The sequence below is a fragment of the Poecilia formosa genome, unplaced genomic scaffold (genome assembly GCF_000485575.1).
Source record: "Poecilia formosa unplaced genomic scaffold, Poecilia_formosa-5.1.2 Scaffold626, whole genome shotgun sequence".
In the NCBI taxonomy this organism is placed as follows: Eukaryota; Metazoa; Chordata; class Actinopteri; order Cyprinodontiformes; family Poeciliidae; genus Poecilia; species Poecilia formosa.
This window is the reverse complement of record NW_006800565.1, coordinates 151,626-177,357: the sequence shown is the minus strand read 5'-3', so window position 1 is coordinate 177,357 and position 25,732 is coordinate 151,626. Positions and strand designations below refer to the sequence as shown.

The following is a 25,732-nucleotide window of genomic DNA, read 5'->3' as shown; positions in this document are numbered from 1 at the left end:
GGTCAGTCTTACAGAACCGGGCAGGTCCGTGGAGGCTCAGTCCGGCTTCGAAGGACTCCAGAATCAGGATTTTTTCTGGTGTCTAGATGAGGTTTCTGCAAGTGAAGCTGGAACCAGAACGTGTTCTGAACCAGATTGGGTTCCAGCTGGTTTATCAAGCTTCTCAGCGGCTTCAGGTCCGTTTAATCATTTGAACTCTGGTTCTGATTTTCACTCGTGTCTGGTGGTTCTGATGTACTGAAGTTCTATCAGAACTCTGGTGGGGGTTCTAAAAGGTTCTGGTTGAATCGTATTGTCCAGCCAGACTGAGCAGACTTCGCAGGAACAGAACCGACCCGGTCCAGTCCACTAACCTAGCCAGTTTTCCTGGAGGTTCTGCTCCTCAAGTCCAGTCCGGTCCAGTTTCCAGGTTCTGTTGACCTAATGTCATTTACTTTTGCTACATATGTTTAGGTGGTTCTGATTCATTTTGGGTTCTGACGCGTTCTGCTATCTGGAGATCCATTTCCTCTCCTTTATCCTTTATCTAAAAAATTTCCGATACCGCTAGGGAACATCAATGCGCCTGCGCAACCCTCTTCAGAGGAAGAAGCAGAAGCCTGACGCAACATCTGCTGACGTCACATCCTACGAAGATGATGGCGGTGGCAGCAGCGAGGTTGTTGAGCGGAGCATCCAGGAAATGCTGCAGGTAAATTCAACTGGAACAGCTGAGCTCTTTAAGCACACGCTGACGTCAGCGGGACGCTGGCTATGACGTCAGGTAGCGAGCCGAAGGTTTGGTCCAGGGTCCGGTGGACCGGCAACCGTGGCTCAACCGTCCTTGATCAGCTGATGGATCCGAACCTGGAGACGCGGCTCTGGACCGGACCCAAGAAGGTTCGAATGGCAGGTGACACCTGCAGCCCGGAAGTTAGGCTGACAGGAAGAGGAAGTAGTATTGTTTGAAGTTAAATTGGAAACAGATTATCGTCAGCCCATATGGACCCGGGCTGGTTCTACCAGAACCAGCCAGACCAATCAGGCTTCTCCAGGTTCTGGTTCTATGGGCAGAAACAGGGTCAGATGGACCCGGAACCTCAGAACATCAAAGGGTTCCTGAATGAAACCAGCAGAACCATGAAGCACCGGTCTTATTCTGGATCGGACCGGTTATTATGGCGCGTTCTGGTGTCGACCAGAAAATGTTCTGACCATTTTAAATTAGAAAGATGGTACCAGCTGGGCCCGGTACCAGGGCCATTTTGAAGGAAGCTGTGCCAAACCTCGGTGGTTCTCCTGTTGTCATTGAAGTTCTGCATGAACGGAGTCTGGCCCGGTTCTGTCGCTCTCTAATCCTTCTGGCTGATTCCCAGTCAGACCAGTCTCAACCCAGTAGAACTTCCAGAACCAGCCCAGTACTGCTTGGTTCTGTTGAAGGCAGCTGGAGCCGAGCTGAATGAGTTCCAGGTGGTTCTGGATCTCCTGCCTGATGGCAGCAACATGTGGGGGAGGGGTTCTTGTTTTCCTGGCCTGGCACTGTGACCCGGTAGAGCCACTGTGGTTCTTCTCTGCAGACCTTCACCACAGAACCAACATGGCCGAGTTTTAGCTGGGTCTGGTACCAGCATGCTTTGTATGTTTTTCAAGCCGTTCCAGTTGAGGTTCTGGACCGTTCGGTGCATAAAGGAGCCTGGGGTCAGTTTGGGGTCATGTGACCAAAGGTTAGGGTCGGTTTGGGGTCATGTGACCAAAGGTTGAGGTCGATTTGGGGCAGGGGCTGGTAATTATTTTTTCCATGGGGTCACATAAGAAACAGAAAATATTGTGGAGGGCCAAAAGTCTGAACTCAATTCTGCATAATATTTATTGTATTTCTTTTTTTAACAAAAAGCAGTAAATGGCATTGTTTTGACAAGCGGGCAAGACTAGTACATGTTAAAGTTATGCAATGAAAAAGTGAGGCTGCCTTCCAAAAAAATTTATTTATTCACACAAATTTCTCAAAACAATGGTAGACAAAATGTTAACTATTTGTGTCTCATATTGGTGAATATTTTCCATCACATTCACTCCAAAACACATTTGAGTTTCATATACCGTTGGAAAGTTACGTAAAGGTTCTGATCATTTTAAAGAATCTCAACATTGTCTTTGTGCTCCAAACATTAAGCAAGAAACAACATATTGAACTGTGACTGAACTGTGATTTTGAGAAAAAGGTTCCAGATAAAGTTCACTGCTATCTGGTGCCTTAACATCCTACATTTGTGGTCCAGCCACCTCATTTGGTGTGTTCCTTTTCCTTGTTCAGTGAGAGAAATCTAATCTCTCCTGGGCTTTAACAAGTGCATCAAAGTCAGGTTGAATGTCTGCAGTGGAGATGCGAAGCACAGTGGACAGATGATTATCAGTGAGAAAGGATCTATATCTGGATTTTGTAAATTTCATCACCGAGTATGTTTTCGCAAATGTAGGTAGAGCCAAAGAGAACAAACATCTTCTGAGCATGTTTCCTAATGTTAGGAAAGTTCTCGGTCATTACTGCATCAGACTGCAGTTCATTGACTTCCAGCTGAACATCACTGGATGCATCATCCATACTGAAGGTAAAAAGAGGGGAAATCACATGCATTTTACCCTCCATTGTTCTGAGATCCTTAAAGGTCATTGAAAACCCATCATGCAATGCTCCTAGCATGGCTGAGTACCTGATCTGGGCCAATTTCACTCATTTTATTCTGCATACGTTTTAAAAGTCCGACATTTTTTCCTGTAAGATTTGGATAACTGTCCGTGATGACTCCTGTCAATTTGTCCCATTTCAGTCCCAACTTGTCCATTTTACCTCCGTTAAGAGATTACTCGTCTTCGTCCCTTTTAAGGACTGCATAGCTGCCAGCTCCTCCATAATCTTTTAGTCCGGCGTTAGGGTCACGGACATCACAGCTCCCATCCAAAGCCAAGGAGAAAAAGTCCAAACTTGGCACTTGATGTTGCAGCTGTAGCTCCTCCAGGTTCCCCGCAATGTCCTCGATCCTCCTCTTCACGGTTCGCCAGCGGGACTTGCTCGAATGGGGCTGTTTTTTTGTTTTTTTCAGGCCATATTAGTGCTGCAGAGTCTGCCAAGCACTCTTTCACAAACTCCCCTCCGAGAATGGCTTGCTGTTTTTGGCTATTTTGTGGGTCATCACAAAACTGGTCTTGGTTGCTGCATTTCTGGAGCTTGGTAAACAAAAAAAAGGCCTTGCTGCGTTCGCAGTTTAGCTAACAAAGCTTCGGCAGTCGAGTTTTCATATTTTTCTCCTTGTTTCGTCTGGTAATGCCGAGTCAGATTGAAGTCCTTAAACACGGCGATCTGCTTCCCACAAACTAAACACACGACTTTACCTCATACTTCAGTAAATAAATACTTAGCCATCCATTTTTTGTTGAAAATCCCACATTCGGAATCTACCTTTCTGTTTTTAGCCTGAGCTAACATTTTGAGGGCTAAAGTCGTCTTCTGATGATGTTCAATCACTGCACGTCTTGCAAGAATAAGAAAAACACCAACTTCAGAATAAAAGCAGTGCAGCTTTAGTCCATGAATGAGGTGAAATTAGAAGGTATGTTTATTTTGGAATTTCCAGTTAACCTTACACTGCGGCCAGAGTCAACTAAGGGTATGTTGTCTGGGCCGTACGATGCCCAGGTCTGGTTTGGGGTCATGTGACCATCGGTTGGGGTCAGTTTGGGGTCATGTGATGGCGAACGTTAATGCGCTGTGTGTGTTTCAGGGCGCCATCGCCGCGCTGCAGCCCGAGCCGCAGCCTGAGCAGCGGTGAGTCCCTGCAAGGAGGTAAATGATGATAAGGTCAGATCTGTCAGCCAATCAGCTTCCTCTGCCTCTGCAGGTCTCCGCCCCCTTCCCCGGCTCCGGCCGTTTGCTCTGCTCATCGTCACGGGAGGCTGTTACCTTGGTTACCAGCAGTACAAAAGGCGGGACCAACAGGATGAAGAGGCTGCACCCCATTTAGCCACGCCCACTCAGGTGAGACACAAATTAGGGGCTGGAACTAGTTCAGCTGCATGATCCCACCGAGACCCACAGCAGAGTGGGTGGAGCTTATGCCTCCTAAATGTGAAGAGGGAGTGGCCTAATGATGAGGGAGGTAAATCCCCCACAGAAGGTCTCAACCGTTTTTGATGTCACTTCTGCTTTTCGTTTTGTCTTGTCAGTTGTATTGGTTCTGACCCGGTTCTGAACCTGGGTCTGTTTTATGCTGTGACCTGACCCACTGAGACACAGGTTACCATGGCAACATTAAAGCCACAGCAGCAGAAGCATGTGTTTGTAAACACTTGATTCAGACACTGGAGCTGTTACCATGGTAACCCCACCATCACTTCCTGCTCCAGGAGCGGATCCCGATCATGGTTCTGACTCGGTAGATGAACCTGCAGGTTTGCCTGCTCAGAACCGACCAATCAGCAGCTGGCTATCTTTCTGAGCACGTGCAGAACCGCTTATGTAACAGGGCAGGGTTAACCAATCCCGTGGAGCCAAGTTAGTGACATCACCCAGGTGAATGACCTCACTCTGATCGGTTCTCTGGGTGAAAGGTGAAGGTGATGTCACACAGTCCTGCCACCTCTCCTTACAGCCACCCTGCCTCCTGATTGGTCAGACAGCCTGCTGTGATTGGTCAATCAGTAACCAGGCATTACAGCAGCAGGCTGTGATTGGTCAGCTCTCACCTGATCGTTAATCAGCGTATTGATCAGCAGAGTGATGACTCAGCAGTTTCAGGGACCAATTGTGGCCATCGATCCGGATTTTTCCATCAGGCCGCGGACTCTGATCCTTGTGCTATTAATAACTGCGGCGTGGCAGAGTGGGCGGAGCCTAGGCACCATAACCTCAGCCGCCTCCTCCTCCTCCTCTTCCTCTGCTGCCACTGCGGCTCAGCCTCACTCGCCATGTGCCGTCGGCCCGCTCAGCTCCCGGCGCCGGCCCGACCTGCGCGCTCATGGTGAGGTTCTGCAGGCCGCCGCGGCCCGACCGCAGCCAGCTGCGGTGGGGGAGGGGGTGGAAGGAGTGGAGCTGCCGGACCTTTCAGGTGGGAGAGAGGAACCCTTCGGAACCGACCTCTGACCTGTAGCTGCTGCCTGCCTCTGACCCGATCCAGCTGCACGCTCAGGTCCGCTTCGGCTTCCGTAGAAACTGGCTCAGAAACCGGAACCTTTAATCATTTCTTTACTCCAGAAACCTACTGATCCGACACGGATCAGGAATCGGATCAGGAACCAGATCCGATCTTCCAGCAGAACCGTTACATTCAGTGAGGGAGAGCTGTCAGCGGTTCTGGACCTGACCCGGAGAGAGAGAGATTATCAGGAGATGAAGCCAGATTAGAGCAGATTACAGGTTGCCATGGAGACGGCATCTGATCTGCTGAAAGCCTGCTGACCCAATTATTCATCCACTGGCCCGGTTCTGCTGGTTCTGGATGGGTTGCTGCTTCAGAGTCCCTCTGCTGGTCCGGCTGGAACCAGAACCGAGCTGGACCTGGAGGTGGGGGCTAGTTAGCTAGCTGCGTTGGCTCCTCCTGTGCTGACCTTTGACCCTCCTGATGCTCCGCCTCCTTGTGCTTGCCGCCGCCGCTCGTTGAAGCCCCGCCCACTCCACACCTGTTTCTGACTGGTTTAGTTTTCAAATTGTTGTCTTCCTGTCAGCTGACCATCGTGTCTCCGCCCCTTTCCTTTATGCTCCGCCCCTTCCTGTCAGGCTCCGGGTGCCTCGTTTGGCTCTGCGTCACCGTCTGAGCGCGCTCAGTAGTGGTGTCTGTCGCCCCGCCCCCTGGCACCACCGGCCAATTGCTTTCCTCGGCTTCCTCCTGTCTGTCAATGCCCTGCGGCCGCTGGCCAATCGGGTAAGAGCGGCTCTGACAGGGCTTCTGATTGGATGATGAGAAAAAGGGAGGAGAGCAACCATATACGTACATCCTGTTGCTGCTCTGTGATCTGAGGGAACCGGAACCGGCCCGGCGCCGAGTGATGCTGTAGTTTCTGTTTGGACCCGCAGGTGGCGCTTTACCGGACCTTCCCGACCCGCCTCGTGTCCCGGGCCTGGGGCCGGCTCAACGGACTAGACCTACCCACCTGGCTCCGCAAACCTATCTACTCCCTCTACATCTGGACGTTTGGGGTCAACATGCAGGTCTGGACAAGAACCAGAACCAGAACCAGAGTGGTACCGGCTCCTCTGACGCTGTTGTTCCTCTGTCTGTCCACCAGGAGGCGGCAGTGGAGGACCTGCATCACTATAAGAACCTGGGCGAGTTCTTCCGCCGCCGCCTCAAACCGGCGGTCCGACCCGTCTGCGCCGCTTCCTGCCTGGTAAGCTCCTCCCACCGGAACCAGAACCAGAACCTTACATCCACTCTCTGACTCGAGTTCATTTGGGTTTTCATCTGGACCGCCTCAGTGCGGAGGGAAGAGCCAGCAGAACTCTCTGGTTCTGGTTCTGTTGGGTCACTGGGTTCTGGCTACGTTTGCAGACATCGCCGGCTGACGGCAGGATCCTCCACTTTGGACGGGTCCAGAACTCGCAAGTGGAGCAGGTGAAGGGCGTGACCTACAGCCTGGAGAACTTCCTGGGACCACCCAGCAGGCCAAGCCCAGGTGAGCGGCGCCGACCCACCAGAACTCCGGTTCCAGTTTGGTTCTGACCTGTGCGGTTCCGTTTCAGACCCGGCGTCCTTCCAGGACCGGCTGCTGTCATCTCCGGACCGCGCCCTGTTCCACGTGGTCGTCTACCTGGCGCCAGGCGACTACCACTGCTTTCACTCGCCGGCCGACTGGAGGGTGGAGCTGCGCCGCCACTTCCCAGGTGAGTGTTGGCACGGCAGTGAGCGGGCCGTCGCCGTGCCGACGCTCACCGCTCCATGTCACCCCCAGGCTCGCTGATGTCGGTGAACCCGGGCGTGGCCCGTTGGGTCAAGGAGCTGTTCTGCCTCAACGAGCGCGTGGTGCTGAGCGGCCAATGGCAGCACGGCTTCTTCTCCCTCACGGCAGTGGGCGCCACCAACGTGGGCTCCATCAGGGTCTACTTTGACCAGGTGAGTTTCTGCCGGAGGTCCGGCTGGCCATGTGGTTCCGGGTCTACTGGATCCCGGATGGGTCCCACTGAAGGATCAGAGGGAAGAACCGGTTCCTACTGGAGCCGGGCTCTTGGCAAGCAGCGGCCAATCAGAACTCTACAAGCTCTATGTTTAGTTCAGAAGGTTGAGGGGTAAAACAGCAAAATGATAAAATGTTGGATCAGAACCAGAACTGCAGCAAACGGCTGAGTCCAGGAAATTTATCCATGCCTCGGATCTTAAATGTGCATTCAGTCCAGCCCAGTTTAATCCGCTTTAATCCAACTCCAGGGCTGGTCCGTTTCAGGTGTGAATGCTAATTGGACTAACAAAGTGAATCCTGATCCAACTGACAACGTCGCTTCAGACCGGTCTGGTCCAGTCCAGTTTGGTCCGGTCAGTTAGTTAACTCTTCTTAGCATTCTCTCTATAGCCAAGAAGTAAACATGAGTTAGCCTACGTATGAAAACATCGGCAGTTTTCTCAGCTTTAATTTAATATTTTATAGAAATTGGGTAAGAAATTTGACTTTCTGTGACAGACTACTGCTCATTGGACCAGTCTGGTATTCCAGATGTGACTCGCAGTAATGGCCGCCTGCAAGAGAGGCGCTAACATTAGCAGCTAATAGGTGATGTATATCAATGGAGAAATCGTACAGCGCTAAGCTCCATTTTTGTTGACATTTTGTGAAGCAGGAAGTTGTGCTGGTTTTCTTCAGAGGTTTTGTGTTGATTCCTTCAGTGGTTCTTGGTGCAGTGCCCCCACAGGCCAGGAGGGGAACAGGTTTTTCAGTCAGTCTGGATCGTTTGGCTCAGAGTGGTGTGAATGCGAACCACAGTAGCTGAAAATGTACTGAATGTTGTTGCTTTGGTCCTCAATCGAACCAAGTCTGATGGACCACCAGGTGTGGAAGCAAGTTAGGGTTCGCTCCAGGTAGGTGGTTCTCATGAATCAGACTAAGTTCTGGGGCCTCATGCATAAAACACTGCGCAGTTTTCACACTAAAACTTGGTGTATGGAAAAATTTAGAAAAGTGTGGAGCACAAAAAAAATCCAGATGTATAAAGCCGTGCACACCTTTCCTTGATAAATCCCAATTTTCATGAAACAGAGCAGCTGCTGCTCTGTTGTCTAATTTACATCTTAGTATTTATAATAACAATTATATATTTTATTTAAAAGGTTCTTTCAGGGACATAAGGTCACCTCACAAAAATAAAAATAATACATTTTAAAGAAAAAGTAAAGAGTAAAGCTGTCCGGGTCGGACCTGCTGCTGCAGCAGAGCCTCCGGGTCCGACCTGCTGCAGCAGAGCCTCCGGGTCCGACCTGCTGCAGCAGAGCCTCCAGCCGGTCTACAGACCAGAGAGGCTCTGAATGTGGACGTTTGCTCTGCAGACAGGAATCAGCAGCAGAAGCTGCATTCACAGAGTAGAGATGCTTTCTGTCCATAAGGCGCTTTCACAAAGCGGGCGGCTCCACTGGAGGACGGCTGCAGCTGGACCGGTACCGGTACCGCTGGTACCGCTCTAAGTTCTGCTCAGAGCTCCAGGATGAATCTAAACGCTGATGGACCATCAGATGGATCTGATCTGTGATCAGTCCTCCATCAGAGCCAAAGCTCCTCGGGTAGCGGCTCACCTGGATCAGCTGCTGATGGACCTGATCGTCTCCTGATCAGAACCGAACCTGGTGGATCCATCTGCTGATCAGCCTGTTTTCTCTCCAGTCAGAATGAAATGAGCCTCAGATGCTTTCAGACGATGAGTTACATCTTCATGAGACAAACTGAGGAAGTTATTATTTACATTGGAGTGAAGTTTTACCTTCCTTTAGTTTATTTTCTTTATTTTTCAGGTTATTGTCTGAGAATAAATGTTCAGATTCATCATTTAAACACTAAAATCATGAAATCATCAGGTTTGATGCTTCCTGGTCTAAATAACCAGGTTACAGTGGATTTATGTGAGTTTTGCCTCTTTAGTTTGATATTGTCCACAGACAAGGTTTGTCTTACTGCTGCATTTAGCATCTATTATTTATATGAGTTTAAAATGACTAATGAGTGAATTAATGAAATCAGAAAAATTCCTGGGTTCGACTGCTGGAGGGAGGGTAATTTGTAAAACACACTGACAACAAAATGGTGCAAAACTAGTGAAATGTATTGATATTTACAATATATACAGACAAGTTGTTTAAAATAGTTCATGAAATCCAAGATGTTTTTTCCTTTATCCAATGAATTTAACCAGTTCAGCTCCTTGATGGAGGTGAGAGAAATGATGAAAACAGGATCCAGTTCTGCTCGGTGCGGTCCGGTCCAGAGTGAAGATGAAGGTTTGGCTTGAATGTCTGCTACCAGATGGGAAGGAGTTGACAGGATGTGATGTTTGTCTTGATTCGCTGTGTGGTTTATCTCACCGTCTGGTCCACCTGGCAACAGACAATTAGAATCCTGGTTCTGGTTCTGGTTCTGGATCTGGATCTGGAACAGAAACCTGGCCTGTGTTAAAACAGGCCTGATTGATCAACCCTGGCTTTTATCAATACATGTTTTTCTTCTCATCACTCTGAGTTTGTATTTTTTCAAATTAAATGCTTCATCAAGATGATAAAACACATTCAGATCAGGTTCGGTTACAGGAGCTAGCGCTAGCATGCTAGCTTCCGAACAAAACAAAAACACTCACCAGTCCCCGCTTGTCAAACCGGGTAATCAGAACGTTTTGATCTACAATCGCACATCTGCAACAGCGCCTCCTACTGGCTGGTGAGCAGCAGCCATATAAGACGCTGACGTACGGCTGGTCATGTGACCTACAACCACGTGATAACTGACACACTGAATGGTGTTTGGTTTAGGTTTGTGCTTAAGAAATTAAGGAAAGGAGGATTTTATTTTAAAATAAATATTTAAATTTAAAAAATAAATAAAAGTGAACCTAACAGAAATGGAAAAAATTACCCTGGTTACATCCACATTTTCACGCCAGGGAAAAAGTGCGCATATTTTTACACAAACTTTGACGCAAAGTTAATTTTTATATATGCCGACTTGCGTAAAACATGGCGCCTCTCATTTTGTGTGCGTACGCAGCCTTGGTCTGAGCCGGTCTCTTTCCTTCCTCAGGAGCTGCGGACCAACGCTCCTCGCTACAGCAAAGGTTCGTTCCAGGACCGCACCTACGTTGCCCCGGGCGACCAGGTGAAGACTGGTGAAGGGGGCGTGGCCTTACGTAAAGGCGAGCCTGTGGGCGAGTTCAACCTGGGCTCTACCATCGTCCTGCTATTCGAGGCGCCGGCAGACTTCACCTTTGACCTGCAGCCAGGACAGCGAATCAGGATGGGGGAAGCCCTCGGCACCCTCTGATTGGCCGACAGCTAGAGGCCGCAGCGCATTGTTATTGGCTGGAGACTCTGAGAACAGAGCTTTGTGCAGGACGGACAAAAAGACACGGACTCAAACTCCCAGAGTGCTTTGTACCAAAGCTCTGTCTGCTCCACACTGCCGGCTGTGGCCAAAGGTTGAACTTCTGATTGGTAGAAAGCACTGTGACATCATCAGTGAGGTCCTGATTGGCTGAGAGCCGTAAACTGTCTTTATTTTTGTAAATTATGTGTAAAGAATAAATTTCTACTTTGAGCAGCTTTGGGTTTGAATCTGGAACAGAAAAAGCTTTTATGTTTGCTCAGAGTCAGTCTGGGTCCAGTCTGGGTCCAGTTTGGGACCAATCTGGGTCCAGTTTGGGATCAATCTGGGTCCAGGTCCAGGACCTGCAGCTGATCTGGGATTTGATCTAGGGTAGTTCTGACACATCAACTGGACCTAACAGTGAATCCGGTTCTGATCCGATCTGCTTGTTGCATCTCCATGGTAACAAAGGAGTTATGAAACAACCTGCAGGTGAGATCGATGAGATCAAAGACCCAAAACTTTAAAGTTTTTATTTGATGTTTCTGAACACAAAACACTTCAAAGCTCTGATTATTGTCCACGGCGACCCGGTTCTGACACAGCACTGACCCGGAACCAGGACATCTAGAATGCGCATCAGAACTGGGCCTCATCCAGGGCCGGTTCCGGTCCGGTCTGTCAGCCTCGCCCGGGGCAGCAGAACCAGCAGCAGCGCCAGCAGGACAGCCCCGGGCAGCAGTCGCCGTAGCGATGGAAGCGCGGCTCTGCCAGGCCGCCGTGCCGCCAGCTGTCATCGGGAACTTCTTTTCCCAGCCAAAGCTTCCCGTCGTGGGATGAAGCCCCGCCCCTGAGGGCGGGGCTTCGTGAGGAAGAGGAGCAGGAGACGAAGGTCTGCTGGGCCTTCACCGCCAGGAAGGATGCCAGGTCCAGGTCCAGACCGGCGGCGCCGCCGCGCGGCCGTGGCGTGTTCTGCCGGCACTGGGGACATGGGATCCACACCTGAGGAAGACGAGCACCGTTAGGGTCGACCCGACTGCTGATGTCACGTCCTGTGAGGAAGATCAGACCGGTCCTCTAGTGACCTTTGGCCCTGTCAGGTTCCCAACAGAACTCATGCCATCAGTGAAGATTCAGCACTTCAGAACTTGAGCTCTGGACCGAAACCAGAACCAGAACCTGGACCCTGTCAGGGTTAGGAAGTAGCTCTCCTCTTGACCTCCTCCTGACCTCTTGACCTCACCTGCTCGTTGATCACCGTGTCGAGTCTCTTCAGACACGCCTGGCAGAAGGCGTGGCCACAGTGGAGTCGCCGTGGCAACCGCGTCAGCAAGTCATAGCTGCCGAAACACACGATGCACACAAGGTCCGGCCTCCTGCCCGACATCACCGTCTCCATGGCAACAGAGGAGCAGGGAGGGGGGTGCAGGGGATCATCATCCTCCTCTTCATCTTCATGAATCATCTTCCCTGTCAGGATCAGATTTATTAAAACGTTTCAGCAGAAACTTTTACAACATGAATCTAGAAAATAAACTTTACATTCAGTCAGTCAACAAAAATATCAGAATGTTTATTAATGGGTTCTGTGATAGATTTATTCAATGTATAAAAAATGTGTATTCCTCACCAAAAGCAAGAATTAAAATCAATGGAAGCCTCTCGAATCAAATAACACTATGAGGATGTAGGCAGGGCTGCCCATTAAGCCCACTACTCTAATCTTTTTATCGAACCACTGGCTCAGGTTATTAGAGAGGAGGCTGGGTTGGAGGGGGTGACAATAGGGAATGTGGAAAACAAAATATGCTTGTATGTGGATGATGTTTTAGTAGTAATTAAAAACCCTGAATCTGGTATTCCATTGCTTATGAACATCCTGGAAACATATGGCAGGCTCTCAGGTTATAAACTCAACATACAAAAAAAACCCATTCTGACCCTTCATTTTGCTCCGTCAAAACAGTTAATAAATTATCAATTTAATTGGCACCAATTACAAATAGAATATTTGGGTGTTATACTAACAAAAAATTTGGCTCAATTATATGAAGTTAATTACAAACGAATAAATAAGAAAATATATGAGGACCTGGACAGGTGGGGCCTGCTCCCCCTTGACCTTGGCAGCAGAATCCGAACAATAAAGATAAATGTTCTTCCAAGACTATTGTACATATTTACAGCACTTCCAGTAGAGGTTCCAGTAAAACAATTTAGGGAGTGGGATAAGCATTTTTCAAGGTTTATATGGCTAAATGGAAGGACATAGAGCTTTCCTTGCTTTCCCTCTACAGTCTGTTCTGGGGTGCCTGGATGGGCTGCCCCAGGTACACCAATTACAAAATCTGTGTTTGAGTTTCTCTCTGAAAAAGTGGGCAGAGGTAGTTAAAAAGTTCAACCTCCATAAACAGATAGGAGTACTGAGTTGGCCTGCGAACCACCCGCGCTTCCTTCCAGCATCGATAGACCACAAATATAGAAGATGGGCGACACAGGGAATCACCGCATTCTGTAATATAATTAAAAACGGGGAGTTGGTCAAATTTGAGGATTTGTGCCAGACTTATGAAGTGGGCAGAGAAGATTTCTACCGTTATTTACAGGTCCGAAGTTTCTTCAGGAAAGAAATCGAAACTTATGACTTGGATGCGGAACCAGGAATAGCACAAATATTTATGGATTCATATGCTGGTAAGAATACAAAAGGCGCTATTGGCAAATGTTATAGAAATTTAAGAAATCAACTGACTGTATCAGACAACGATGGGAAAAGGAAGCAAATGTCATAATTTTACCTGAGTTCTGGCTACTGATTTGGAGGAATACTTTAACATGGTGCGATTTCTGCTGGAAGAATCTAATCAGATTTTTTATTACCCCAAAGCAGGAATCGAAGCTGGGTGATTCTCAGTCCTCTTGCTGGAGGGAGTGTGGCGTGGTCTCTGCAGACTGTTTTCATATCTTTTGGGACTGTCCACAATTGAAAACCTTCTGGAAGGATGTTAATCGAGTAATCTATGAAATTCGGGGTATAACTTTAGCCCTTTCATTTCCTGCTATGTACCTTGGAATACTTCCTGAAGGACTCGATAATAAGGACACATACATGTTGAAGATATTTCTGATTGCAAGCAAGAAGGAGATTTCTAAATGTTGGCTCCAACCTAGACCCCGTACTCTGGAGCTTCTTGTGAATATCATAAACTTGATGACATTTACAATACGTCTCCAGAAGGAGAAAGGAGAGAGACTTAGGGAAAAATGGGATTATTTTATAAACAAAAGTGTGTAACAGTTGATGTTTGTGATTCTACATCACCCGGACACCTGGGAGCTTTATACAGTGAAATGTCTGCATTGTATTGGTCACCAGTGTGACCAGCTGCTACCTGCCCAGCCCTCTTGTTCTGAATGTATGTGTTGTTTAAGAACGAATAAAAATAAAGTAAAAAAGTTTATTAATGATTAATTTATGGCTTAAAGGAGCTCAGAGTTTTGGCTGTTTCTCAGGTTTCATGAAGTTTGTTCCAGATCTGTGGTGCATAGAAGGTGAATGCTGCTTCTCCATGTTTGGTTCTGGTTCTGATGCAGAACAGAACCAGAACCTGCAGGTTGATCCAGAAGAAGCAGCAGATCTTTAATCCGTTCAGTGATTTATAANCATGCATTTCACTTGCTCAAATCCAGACTTCAGACGGAAAGACCCACAAACAAGCAAGACCTGAAGGCTGCGGCTGTAAAGGCCTGGCAAAGCATTAAGAAGGAGGAAACCCAGCGTTTGGTGATGTCCATGGGTTCCAGACTTAAGGCAGTGATTGCCTCCAAAGGATTCGCAACAAAATATTGGAAAAAAAAAACCTATTTTGTTTGGGTTATGTTTATTTGTCCAATGACTTTTGAGCTCCTAAAATGTGGAGTGTTTGTAAAGAAATGTGTACAATTCCTACATTTTCTATCAGATATTTTTGTTCAACCCTTTAAATTAAACGTTACAATCTGCACTTGAATTCTGTTGTAGAGGTTTCATTTCAAATCCAATGCGGTGGCATGCAGAGCCCAACTCGCGAAAATTGTGTTACTGTCCAAATATTTCTGGCCCTAACTGTATTTACAGCACTTCCAGTAGAGGTTCCAGTAAAACAATTCAGGGAGTGGGATAAGCATTTTTCAAGGTTTATGTGGAGTGATAAAAGGCCAAGAGTAAAATACTCAACCCTGCAGCTGCCTGGGGATCGGGGGGGTATGGGTCTACCTTGCCTAATGGATTATTACTTGTCTGCCCAGATTAGACCTCTGGTGTGCTGGTGTAATCCAGCCTATGAGGCCAAATGGAAGGACATAGAGCTTTCCTTGCTGGACGTCCCTATACAGTCTGTTCTGGGGTGCCTGGATGGGCTGCCCCAGGTATACTAATTACAAAATCTGTGTTTGAGTTTCTCTCTGAAAAAGTGGGCAGAGGTAGTTAAAAAGTTCAACCTCCTTAAACAAATAGGAATTTTGAGTTGGCCTGCGTACCACCCGCGCTTCCTTCCAGCATCGATAGACCACAAATATAGAAGATGGATGAAACAGGGAATCACCGCATTCTGTAATATAATTAAAAACGGGGAGTTGGTAAAATTTGAGGATTTGTGCCGGACTTATGAAGTGGGGAGAGAAGATTTCTACCGTTATTTACAGGTCCGAAGTTTCTTCAGGAAAGAAATCAAAAGTTATGACTTGGATGCGCAACCAGGAATAGCACAAATATTTATGGATTCATATGCTGGTAAGAATACAAAAGGCGCCATTGGCAAATTTTATAGAAATTTAGCATCTATGAATAAGAAATGAACTGACTATATCAGACAACGATAGGAAAAGGAAGCAAATGTAATAATTTTACCTGAGGTCTGGCTGCGGATTTGGAGGAACATTCTGTCCACCACAAATTCTTTAACATGGCGCAATTTCTGCTGGAAGAATCTAATCAGATATTTTATTACGCCAAAGCAGAAATCGAAGCTGGGTGATTCTCAGTCCTCTTGCTGGAGGGAGTGTGGCGTGGTCTCTGCGGACTGTTTTCATATCTTTTGGGACTGTCCACAATTGAAAACCTTCTGGAAGGATGTTAATCGAGTAATCTATGAAATTCTGGGTATAACTTTAGCCCTTTCATTTCCTGCTACGTACCTTGGAATACTCCCTGAAGGACTTGATAATAAGGACACAAACATGTTGAAGATATTTCTGATTGCAAGCAAGAAGGTGATTACTAAATGTTGGCTCCAACCTAGACCCCCTACTCTGGAGCTTCTTGTGAATATCATAAACTTGATGACATTTACAATACATCTCCAGAAGGAGAAGGGAGAGAGACTTTGGTTGATGATAAACAGTTGATGTTTGTGATTCTACATCACTCAGACAGACACCTGGGAGCTTTCTTCAGTATTTATTTTGTGTAATTTTATACAGTGAAATGTCACAGTGTGACTAGCTTTTGTATAGAATCAGTGTCAGAGCTCATTAATGACCTTTTAGGTGAGTAGTCAAATTTTCCCAGAAAACCTTTTTTCCGTTTAGTGTTAATGAAATATTGCAGCAATCCCCCCTTTCTCTTTCTATTGGCACTTAAAACATCTTAGTGAAGAGGTGTGATGAAATTACTGCAGCTTTATGGTTTAAAACTGTTGTTGTTAAAAACAGCATCGATCTCAGTGATGAAGTCAGGATGCAGACTGACTGTTCATGAATCTGAGTTTTAAATTTAGATCTCTGCATTTAGTTTTTCTGTTTTATGTGAATTTTCTGTTCGTACCATTTGAGACTGCAGAGTGGACAAGGTTCTGCTCCCAGAACCGGCCGGTTCTGATGAAGCATAGCCCGCTTTTTGGTTCCTCTAAAGAGAAGTTAAGAAACTTCTGTCTGTTTCTGATGAGCCGTCTTGGCTCCCAGTAGACGTCTTGAATGAGGAACTGGGGGAACTGGGGAGCAGCAGCTCTATGGCAAACCGTTTTAACATAAATTCGGTTTCGTCTGACTACACTTAATTACATTCCAGCTATCTAAAAATGCATTTTGACTAGACAAAACTACATTTTGACTATCCAGAATGGTAATTTAAGACATCTGTATTTACATTCAGACTAGTAAGAATAATAAGTCAAGATATCTTCAATTACATTTTGACGAATCAAAATTCCTTTCAAGATATCCCAAATGACGTCACATGATCTGTCATTTGACGGGACACATAACCGTAATTACGATTTAAGATATCTGAGTTAAGAATGACGTGGAAGCCCCTTTGTGGTGTTCAAACAGTTGCCTGCAGAATTTAATGTTTCCTGCACAAAATTGTCAGTAAATGCCACAAATTAGAAAGAGCTCGACAATGTTGGAAATGCGGAGATAGCAAAACTTCATAAACTATAAGACTGCTTCTGATATCTGCAAAGAACTTCCTGTTTATTCATTTCCGACGAACCGAATGCTCTTAAAAACGGCTTTGAAAAGCTAAACTTATTATCAAACCATTTTCAATATGAAAGTGGCGCATTTTCAAACATCTTTTTCGTTTTCTCTATTTTTCATTGTTTTATTAAACTTTCAAATTGCTACATAAGTCAGGGACGTTTTGACTAGACAGAATACCAATTCAAGAAAATAGAAAAACTGAGTAATTCAAGATATCTCCAATTCATTTAGAGATATCTTAAAAGGAATTTTGACTAATCAAAATTACAATTCAAGATATCTTTAATTTGTTTTGTCTAGTCATTGTTTGCTTTTAAAATATCTATAATTTAGTTTTCACTAGTCAAAACTACATATCCCCTATCCATTATTTGTAGATATCTGAAATGTGGATATCAGATAGTCAGTAATTCATTATAGATATCTTGAATTTAAGTTTCCATACAAGTCAATGGTAAATATGACGTCATTTCGACTAGTCAGAATGTAATTAGAGATATCTCAAATAGTTATTTTGTCTCGTCGAAATATAATTAGAGATATCTTAAATCGCTAAAACGTCTAGTCACAAAACAATTTGAGATATCTGGGATGTAAGGGCGGTAAAACTGAATTTATGTTAAAACGGCTTGCCATAAAAGCTCCGCCTCCAGCTGGTGTCTTCAGATCCGTTTGGTTTGGAACATCTCCGATATCCGGTGGCTCCATCCTGATCCGATTGGTTCTTCTGGAGCGATGACGTCATTGCTCACGCTGTCCTGTGATTGGACGAAGGACTTCTTGTTGCTACGACATATGTTTGTGGTGAGAATTTTTTTTCCCCTAGCTTGATTTTAGGGTAACTAAAGTTTGTAGAGACGATAACATCTGTTACTGGATCAGACTGGGAACAAACTGGGAACAAACTGGGAATAAACTGGGATCAGAAATGCTGGATATAAAAATGTCTTTTTACCATGATTATAATCGGTTTGGGGTTTTTGTTAATTAAAATAAAAAGTTTTTCTTAATGTTTTCGATTGGATGAAATGATTTTCCTTCCTGTGTTCTGATTGGTCAGACAGAAACTCACCTGGGTTTGTTGCAATCCTCCTCTTCTTCCTCAGTCTTCATCGTTCCATGTTTATCTGCTCTTCTCTCCGGTTTCTGTGTCGTCTTTGTGTTTCTCTTCCAGCTTTTATTCTTGTTTTGTTGATTTCGTCTCTCCGTCTTTCTGCCTCTTGTTTACTCGTCTTCTGTTGGCTTTGATCGTCTCCCAGAGAGATAGAGAGAGAGAGAGAGAGAGAGAGAGAGAGAGAGAGACTCCCTCCATCAATAATTCACCAGCCAGGTGGAACCTGACCTGAAACAAGATCCTGACGTGAACAAGATCGACTTCAGCCTGTTGTACTACAATCAATACTGGTCATTAATAATAATAATAATAATAATAATAATAATAATAATAACCTGACATCAATATAGAACCACAAAGCTAATGATCCTGATTATCACCTGCTGATCACCTCCTGGAACCGGATCAGCCAATAGAAAGTGGAGCCGGGTTCAGGTTTCTGGTGTCGGCTCCGCCCTCCGCACAGACCCCTGTCGTCATGGAGATGATGAGAACCGTACTGGTTACCGGGTCAGGACCTGCTGGGCTCACTGGTCACTTTCCCAGTCAGAGCATTAATGGGTTTGGACCTCTTACTGGTCCAGAACCGTCACAGCAGACTGACGAGTTTCTTTGTGTTTCAGACATTGAATAAAAACTAAAGTTAATCAGAGGAAATAAAAAACCAGATGATTAAATTAATTAAAACCAATCAGAAAGTTTGTTCACCCCAAACAAAGTCAGTATTGGTTCAGTTTCTCTTTTCCCATCAAATCTGCAGAACGGGAGAGAGAGGTTCTGAGAGAGAACCTGTCTGGCAGCATGAAGTAGGCTGGAAGCAGAAACATATCAGGTCCAGTTCAGACCATCAGAACCTACTGTACTGTATTCTAGTGAGCCGTCTTGTTCTGTTCTGATTGTGTCTCCTATTGTTGGCTTGATTTTTGTTTTTGGACTTCTTCTCCTCTCCTGTCTGATTTCTAGTGTCTTTAAGCCTAATTTCCTGTTTTATTTTGAAAGGTCCCTTTCCTGGCGAACTTCCCTTTAGGTCAGATACTAATCCAGTTCCAGTCCAAACATAGTTTCTGCAGGAATGTAAGACAAGTGAACTAAATTTATAATAACTCCGCTTTACCCTGGAGTCACATTCATTCATTCACATTAACCCATTCATAAACAGAGTAAGTGTGAAGCTGGAATCGAACCCACAACCTTCTGGTCACAAGACAACTGCTCTACACAGATCCACAGCGGCTGTGGGGCAAACGGCGCCCCCTGCTGGGCTGAAGGAGATTTCTGTTTGTATTTTTAGACAAACGGGACATAAAAAGAAAAGCAAATAATGTTTTTATTTTGTTCTTCATCTACAACTCGCTGCGACTTCATTCTGCTTCAGATAGATTTAGCAAAGTCCTTCATATTGAAAATTATGGTGCAGAAAACAGGAATACTTTATGGGGAAACATTTTTCTTAAATCCACAAATAAAACATAAGCATTTCAGCAACAAAATAATTATCTATCATTTATAAAATCCTTTGTTTCTGCTTGGTTCTGGATGTGAAGATGATTCGGTTCGTTTTCCTCCTGATGGAACAAAAATCTGATCAAAATCTTTTTGTTTAAAATAAAATTCTAAATGTTTTCCAAACTTTGATTAAATGTAAAATCATTATAATAATAATAATACATTTCATTTCAAAGGCGCCTTTCTGGCACTCAAGGACATCGTACAAAGAGTGTACGGTGTCAGATCCATCAGATCCATTAAACAGGATCTGATTTATTTTTTATATGTGAAAATTATTTAAAGCTGTAAAAAGTCTTGTGTCTTCAGGTGGAGTTGTCATGGCAATGGCAGAAAGGCAGCCATCTTGTCTTTTTGAAGGAATTAAAAATCTAAATAAATCTAAAAAAAATAAAAACCAGATATTTAAATCTCTTGTTTCTCAGAGTTTTAACAAACTTTGATGTCCTGGTTCTGTCCGGGTTCTGTCCTGTCCTCCAGAACCCGGATTGACGGTCCAAAGTCAGTGTGAACCCAGTCTCTAAGCTTCGGATCTGCGGCACGGTTCTGGTTCAGCTGGTTCTGGTTCAGCTGGTTCTGGTTCAGCTGGTTCTGGTTTTGTAGATGTATCAACATGTGGTCAGCCCTGAAATAGAATATCTGCTAATGAGCCAATCACAGTCCTCCTTCAAGGGTGACATCACTTCCTCCTGCGGCAGCGGTAGCAACACGCTGGGCACCGCCCCGCCTCTTCCTCCTCCTCTTCCTCCCTCACCGTGTAGGGGGGCGGGGCCGAGCCCTTCTGGGCGTATGGGTTTTCGCTGTTCAGAGCCACCGGATTGGCTATCACTGTTGCATCATCTGAGGGGCGGAGCTTAGCCCGAGGGATGGTCACCTGACCGTATGGGTTCTCCAAAGAAATGTTGATTTTTGATGACATATTGATGATGTCAGAGAAGGGGTCGGTGGGGGAGGGGGGGCGGAACAGCCAATCTAGAGAGAAAGAGAGAATGATGTGAATAAAGTTTCATTAATACATAACAACAAACATCTATGATGTCACTTCCTCCATATTACAACCAATCGGGTCAAGTTTATGCTTCAAGGAGAAACAACCAATCAGCTCTACAAGTTAAACCTTAACGAGTTTAATAATCTGAACTAAAAGTTTAATAATTTGAACTGAGCGAGTTTAATTTATTTATTTTATATTTTTAATCTGTTTTAAGCTGGTAAAACCCTCTGAGGCAGAAATCTGCAGCAGAAACAACCTGGTTACACAAAATGAACAAACTAAAACATTTACAACAGTTTAAAACAAATTGCAGATTAAAGCAGTGGCAGATAAAATCCAAAGAAATGAGATCTGGAGCCGATTCCATCTCTGAATCCTCGCTTCTCTTTCTCTGTCCAACACCAAGAACCTGCAGCAGAAAATGCTGCAGCAGCGTACAGAACGGGCAGCAACAGGTCGCTGCAGCAGGGAGTTTAAATCAGCTGCAGCCCAGTTTTATAAACCAGGATCATTAAATGATGGTTTCTCCTACAGGAAATGTTGAGATGCTACGGCCTAGTCCAAACCTGACAGCAGATTCATATCCAAAACATCTGATGATCCATCAGAACGCAGCTGATGCCAAGTTCTGATGATCAGGATCCCTCACAAAAGACCACCTTCGTTTTAAAGGCGTTTGATAATAATTTCTCCTCATTTAACGATCTGAGCAACAGTAGGAACCATAAGTTTACATACACCAAATAAAAACATGTCCTCGTATTTTTCCTGACCCGGTTCTGTCAGGAGGAACGGGTCAGAACCGCAACAAACCGCTGTGGAGCCATAGGAGGAAACCAGAACACCCGACCCAAATCATCAGTTCAGAGGCAACCTGCCAAATCCTGAGGATGTGTATGTAAACTTCTGACCCTCACAGATTAATTCTGCTGGTTGAAGTTTGGTCCATCTATATATCTATCTATTGATTATTACCTGAACAGTCTGTGGTTCTGCTTGTACTGGGGAAGGTTTTCTAGTTTCAGGTTTGTTTTCTAGTTTGAGACGACTCACCTGTCCTCAGGTGTGTCCACCTTCGTCTTCTTCTGTGTCTTTAAAAACAGTCCACCTCCTCTGGCAGCTTCTTCTTCTTCTGTCTGGAATGGATTCAGGCCCTTTGTATCTGGAGAAAAAATATGTTTTATTTGACCGAAACAATAAATCTGACTCGTCTCTCTCTCTCTCCTGAGTCTCTTGACCGCCTCGCCCAAACCTGTTCTACCTGTCGGCACTCCCTCCCTCTCTCTCTCTCTCTCTCTCTCTCTCTCTCTTTCTCTGTTCATTCTCTATGTAGCTCGCCCACAGGGTACAACGCCTCCTCCTCTCAGAGGTTTGACCTCTTAATGTCTGAATATCTATAAGCAGATTTCCTTTAGTTTCAGATTTCTGTTTAAAGAATTTATTGCAGTTTTTTATTAGTGAAAAACATTTTATATTTTATTCCTGTTTATAAAGTCCAGCTTTAGTGTCATATTTGTATTTTATGAACATTTCAAGTTTGCTTTTGTTATGGATTCTGTGTTTTCCTCTATCTCTTTTAGCCTCTTTTGTCTGCTTACACGCACACGCTGCAGCTTACATGACCATGTTAACATATGTCTGCCAACCAGGGGCGACGCCAGAAATCTTGGGCCCCATGACAAAAAATTTCTTTGGGCCCCCTGCGCAACTACTGTTACAGTTTCTTGAGTCTATCTGACCCATCAAAAGCATCACAATTTTAAAGGCTTGCAACTCTCTTGCTTTCTTTGGTCCAATACTGATAACTAACACAATATTCACTGCTAGTGAACTTTACCTGCAACAGTTCACATACTGCTTGCAAATAGATTGCTTAAATTTTTTATTATTAGTTTTATCTCATTGAAATGTCTCTTCCCACCTGCAACAGTCACAATGTGCAAAATATACATAAAACAATCCACACTTCTCAAAAAAATGCTATGTAGTTGCATTTTATTCAAGCTGCAGTACAGAACTTTAACAAAAATGTGTTTTCTTCATATTTATTAAAGCTGTCACCATGTTGTGACAGCTTGCTATTTGACAAATAATCTGTGAAAAACAGTCAATCTCCTCCATCTGCTTCCTGAATTACTGTTACTGGTTAAAGTAATGCACCGTTCTGACCAAAACAACCAATCAGAACCAGGAGGAGGGTCTTAATGCTGTCAATTAGCCTCATTCACTCACTGTTAAATGTGCTAATGGTGAAGAAACAACTTATTGTTTCAGGAAAACTGTTTATCTGCCATCATTGGTAGCTATGCTAACTAAACTGAGCATTCACAGTTTGAATCTGCACAGCTCTGTGCTATGCTAGCTGCAGCACGGCACAAATCGAGGAAGGATGAGCAGCACCACATGAGATTGTGATTGACAGCGTTAAGACCCACCTCCTGCTTCTGTTTGGTTGTTTCTAGATAGCACTGGGAGAAGGCAGAGGAAATAATTTTTTTCACAAATGATCTATCATGCCATACTCACAACACAATATTTTTAACAAATATGTTAAAAAAAATGTTTTTTTCTTATAAAAGTGACATTCTGCAGCTTTATTTTCACTTAGGAGAGGACGGGTCAGGAGGCAACAGATACCTGTAATTTAAACGCAAGCTAAGGTAAAACTGTGTGGACTGGCTGCAGTCCACACAGGAGGCTGTTTTTTTTAATCATTTTATAAAGATTGTTTGAATTTATGTCAGCAACAAATACATTGTTTTTGTTGTGTAATTGTAAAAAAAGCAAAGACATTGAAATCCCTATGGATTCTCTGGAATGATGCTAACTAGCTTGTCATTGAACACAGTGTTGCTCAGTTTTTTCACTGGGACGGGGAGGAAGAGGGTTTATGCTGTATGGGGGTTAGAGCTGCTGCTGACTGACTCACCTGTTGTTAAGTGGTAAAAGGTACAGGGAAGAGTTAAATATATGAATATCTTGGCATTTCTTTTCCTTAATTCATTAAATGCTACATTGACAAACAGTAGTCTGTAGCTAAGCTAACTATGCTAAAAGGTTGATAATCTCACACAGTCTACTCACCTCTCGGAGAAAAACTGGGTTACAAATAGACACCCTTGCCTTTTTCTCTCTCTTATCTCTCTATTTTTTTTTAACTTGACTTCATTATTTTTCTAGGCAGCAAAGTAACAGCCACAGTTCTTGTCTTGTACTGAGCTGCTGAAAACGTCACGGCCAAGCAGGAACGAACCATTTAACGCAGAACCAGGGGGGAGTTCAGTGTAAATATAGATGTGTGCGTTTTGGTCTGGGAGGGGTAACATTTCATTTTTATTGCTAAAAACAATTTTAAAAAACACAATAACAGTAATTGACAGGGCCCTGATTTTTTCTATTTCTATCAAATAAATAAATAAATGAATAGATACATTTTGTGGGGGGTGGGGGGCACAAATCAAGGTCCCTTGTCATCAATCCCCCCCATATACAACGCCCCTGCTGCCAGCAGTCATATGTAAACAGACTGAAACTGATTAACTTCCCTTTATGTACAGACTGAAGAATAAAAGCTGAACTCGAGTCTTTGCCTCTCCTGGTTCCGTCCATCAGGAGCTCAGTGGACCTGGTAACTCTGGTCCTGATCCGTTTGGATGACATGTATGGCTTGTAACATTTCATCATTTGTTGGCATTAAAGCCTTTTAACCAAATCATATCATTTCTCAAGGTAATTTACACTGAGCGGTTCTGGTCGGGTTCTGGGACTGGTAAACGGACCTGGTGGAGCACAGAGACAGAAATGAATGAACTTTAACCCTTTTGCTGCTATGCAACCAGGTTCAGATAACTCTACTAGAGAACCAGGGATTAATGAATGCATTTATGAAATCAGACATTTTATAAAATAAAAAACACAAATATCATCACCAAGGAGTCAACACAGGAAAATCTAGATATAAAGTTATGAAAACAGAGAATAAAAATTGTATAAAATCTGGGTGTAAGAGATCTGTAAATATTTGCAATTATTGAAATTAATTGTTATACATGTTTGTTGGAATATTGTTAATTTGTTGTTTTGTATAAAACGTTTTGTATATATTTTAAACATTTTATTCACTTTGTCAATGTTGGTAGATTTATTTTATATTTATTCAATTATTTTGTTTTTTATAAAAGAATCTTTTCTTTCCTCTTGTAATTTTTTCTGAATCTTTCATTCTGGTATTTTTTTCTGCTGGCATTTTTTTAATCCAATAATTATCAATATATTTTACTAGTTTATTTAATTTAACCCTTTTATATATTTTAGAGTCAAAATTATTTCAAAATGAATTGTTTTTAATTTATTCTGAATTGAATGATTGACTTTGATTTATTGTTCATAAATATTTTCCTCTGTGCCGAGCGAAGCGAAGTGTGTTTCCCGTTTGGAGGCCATGTGACTCCAGAGGAGTAAAAAACAAAAGGTGTTCAAGTTGTGTTGAACAGAGGGCAGTGAACGCCTCATGTCTCTGGAACCAGTTGGACAGAAACTTTGACTGTTCCTTCATTCCTCTCATTTCCAGTTCAGAGCTCCGCCCAAGGTGGGGGCTTACTGGTTTCACTGGTTCCATAACACCCCCCCACCGCTACCCCCAGTTTGATCTGGTCTCTTTTTCTTTATTGAAACCTTTGTCAATAATAAAAATCGCAGTAATAAAAATAATTTACAGCCATCAATTAGATTTTAGTGATGATGGTGATGAAGATGAAGACATCGTTTTCCAGTAAAGCGGTTTTATTTGAAGCCCATTATGCTGCGCTCCATACCGCCCCCTGTGGTCATCTTATAAAGATTAAATTTATTAACTGCTTTTTGTTTAAATGTTTCGATTGATTTTATTTCTGTTTAGAGTTTATGCAGGTAATGTTTATGTCTTTATCTATGGTTTAGTGTTTCTTCTTTGTTGTTCCGGACTACAGAGTGTTGGTGAACCAGGAGGAGCCGGAGGTTCAGACTTCTCGGTTCTGTGAGGATTGTTTCTGGTTTGGGAATGAAACATGGCGGAATGAACCATATGTCCGTCTTTTGTCTCTTGTTATTTTCGTCACGTGACTGTTTTTTTTTTCTCTCTCTCTCTCTCTTTACTG

General features: G+C 44.2%; 2 protein-coding genes and 1 long non-coding RNA gene across 5 annotated transcripts; 1 reads left to right on the top strand and 2 right to left on the bottom strand.

Annotated features, from left to right (window-relative positions):
• Positions 1-49: 49 nt before the first annotated feature.
• Positions 50-10,755, top strand: pisd (phosphatidylserine decarboxylase). 3 transcript variants are annotated; one of them, XM_016665849.1, is made up of 9 exons: positions 50-691; positions 3,759-3,802; positions 3,876-4,012; positions 6,047-6,181; positions 6,259-6,360; positions 6,522-6,645; positions 6,713-6,853; positions 6,922-7,082; positions 10,240-10,755. In XM_016665849.1, exons 1-9 carry the CDS (start codon positions 636-638, stop codon positions 10,477-10,479), a joined length of 1,140 nt encoding a protein of 379 aa, XP_016521335.1. In that variant the 5' UTR covers positions 50-635; the 3' UTR covers positions 10,480-10,755. The 3 variants fall into 3 exon arrangements, with proteins under 3 accessions (XP_016521335.1, XP_007541783.1, XP_007541784.1); XM_007541721.2 differs by lacking the exon at positions 50-691 and having other exon boundaries at positions 721-3,802; XM_007541722.2 differs by lacking the exons at positions 50-691; positions 3,759-3,802; positions 3,876-4,012 and adding exons at positions 4,069-4,994; positions 5,750-5,894.
• A 282-nt stretch (positions 10,756-11,037) lies between these two features.
• Positions 11,038-18,244, bottom strand: rnf224 (ring finger protein 224). The gene is made up of 3 exons (XM_007541723.2): positions 18,056-18,244; positions 11,765-11,991; positions 11,038-11,523 (listed from the first exon to the last, which is right to left on the bottom strand). The coding sequence occupies exons 2-3, from the start codon at positions 11,984-11,986 to the stop codon at positions 11,203-11,205; spliced, it is 543 nt and encodes a 180-aa protein (XP_007541785.1). The 5' UTR covers positions 11,987-11,991; positions 18,056-18,244; the 3' UTR covers positions 11,038-11,202.
• A 1,162-nt stretch (positions 18,245-19,406) lies between these two features.
• Positions 19,407-22,002, bottom strand: LOC103130345 (uncharacterized). Its single transcript, XR_475198.2, has 2 exons — positions 21,651-22,002; positions 19,407-20,575 (listed from the first exon to the last, which is right to left on the bottom strand). It is a non-coding gene; the product is annotated as an uncharacterized LOC103130345 (long non-coding RNA).
• Positions 22,003-25,732: the final 3,730 nt, after the last annotated feature.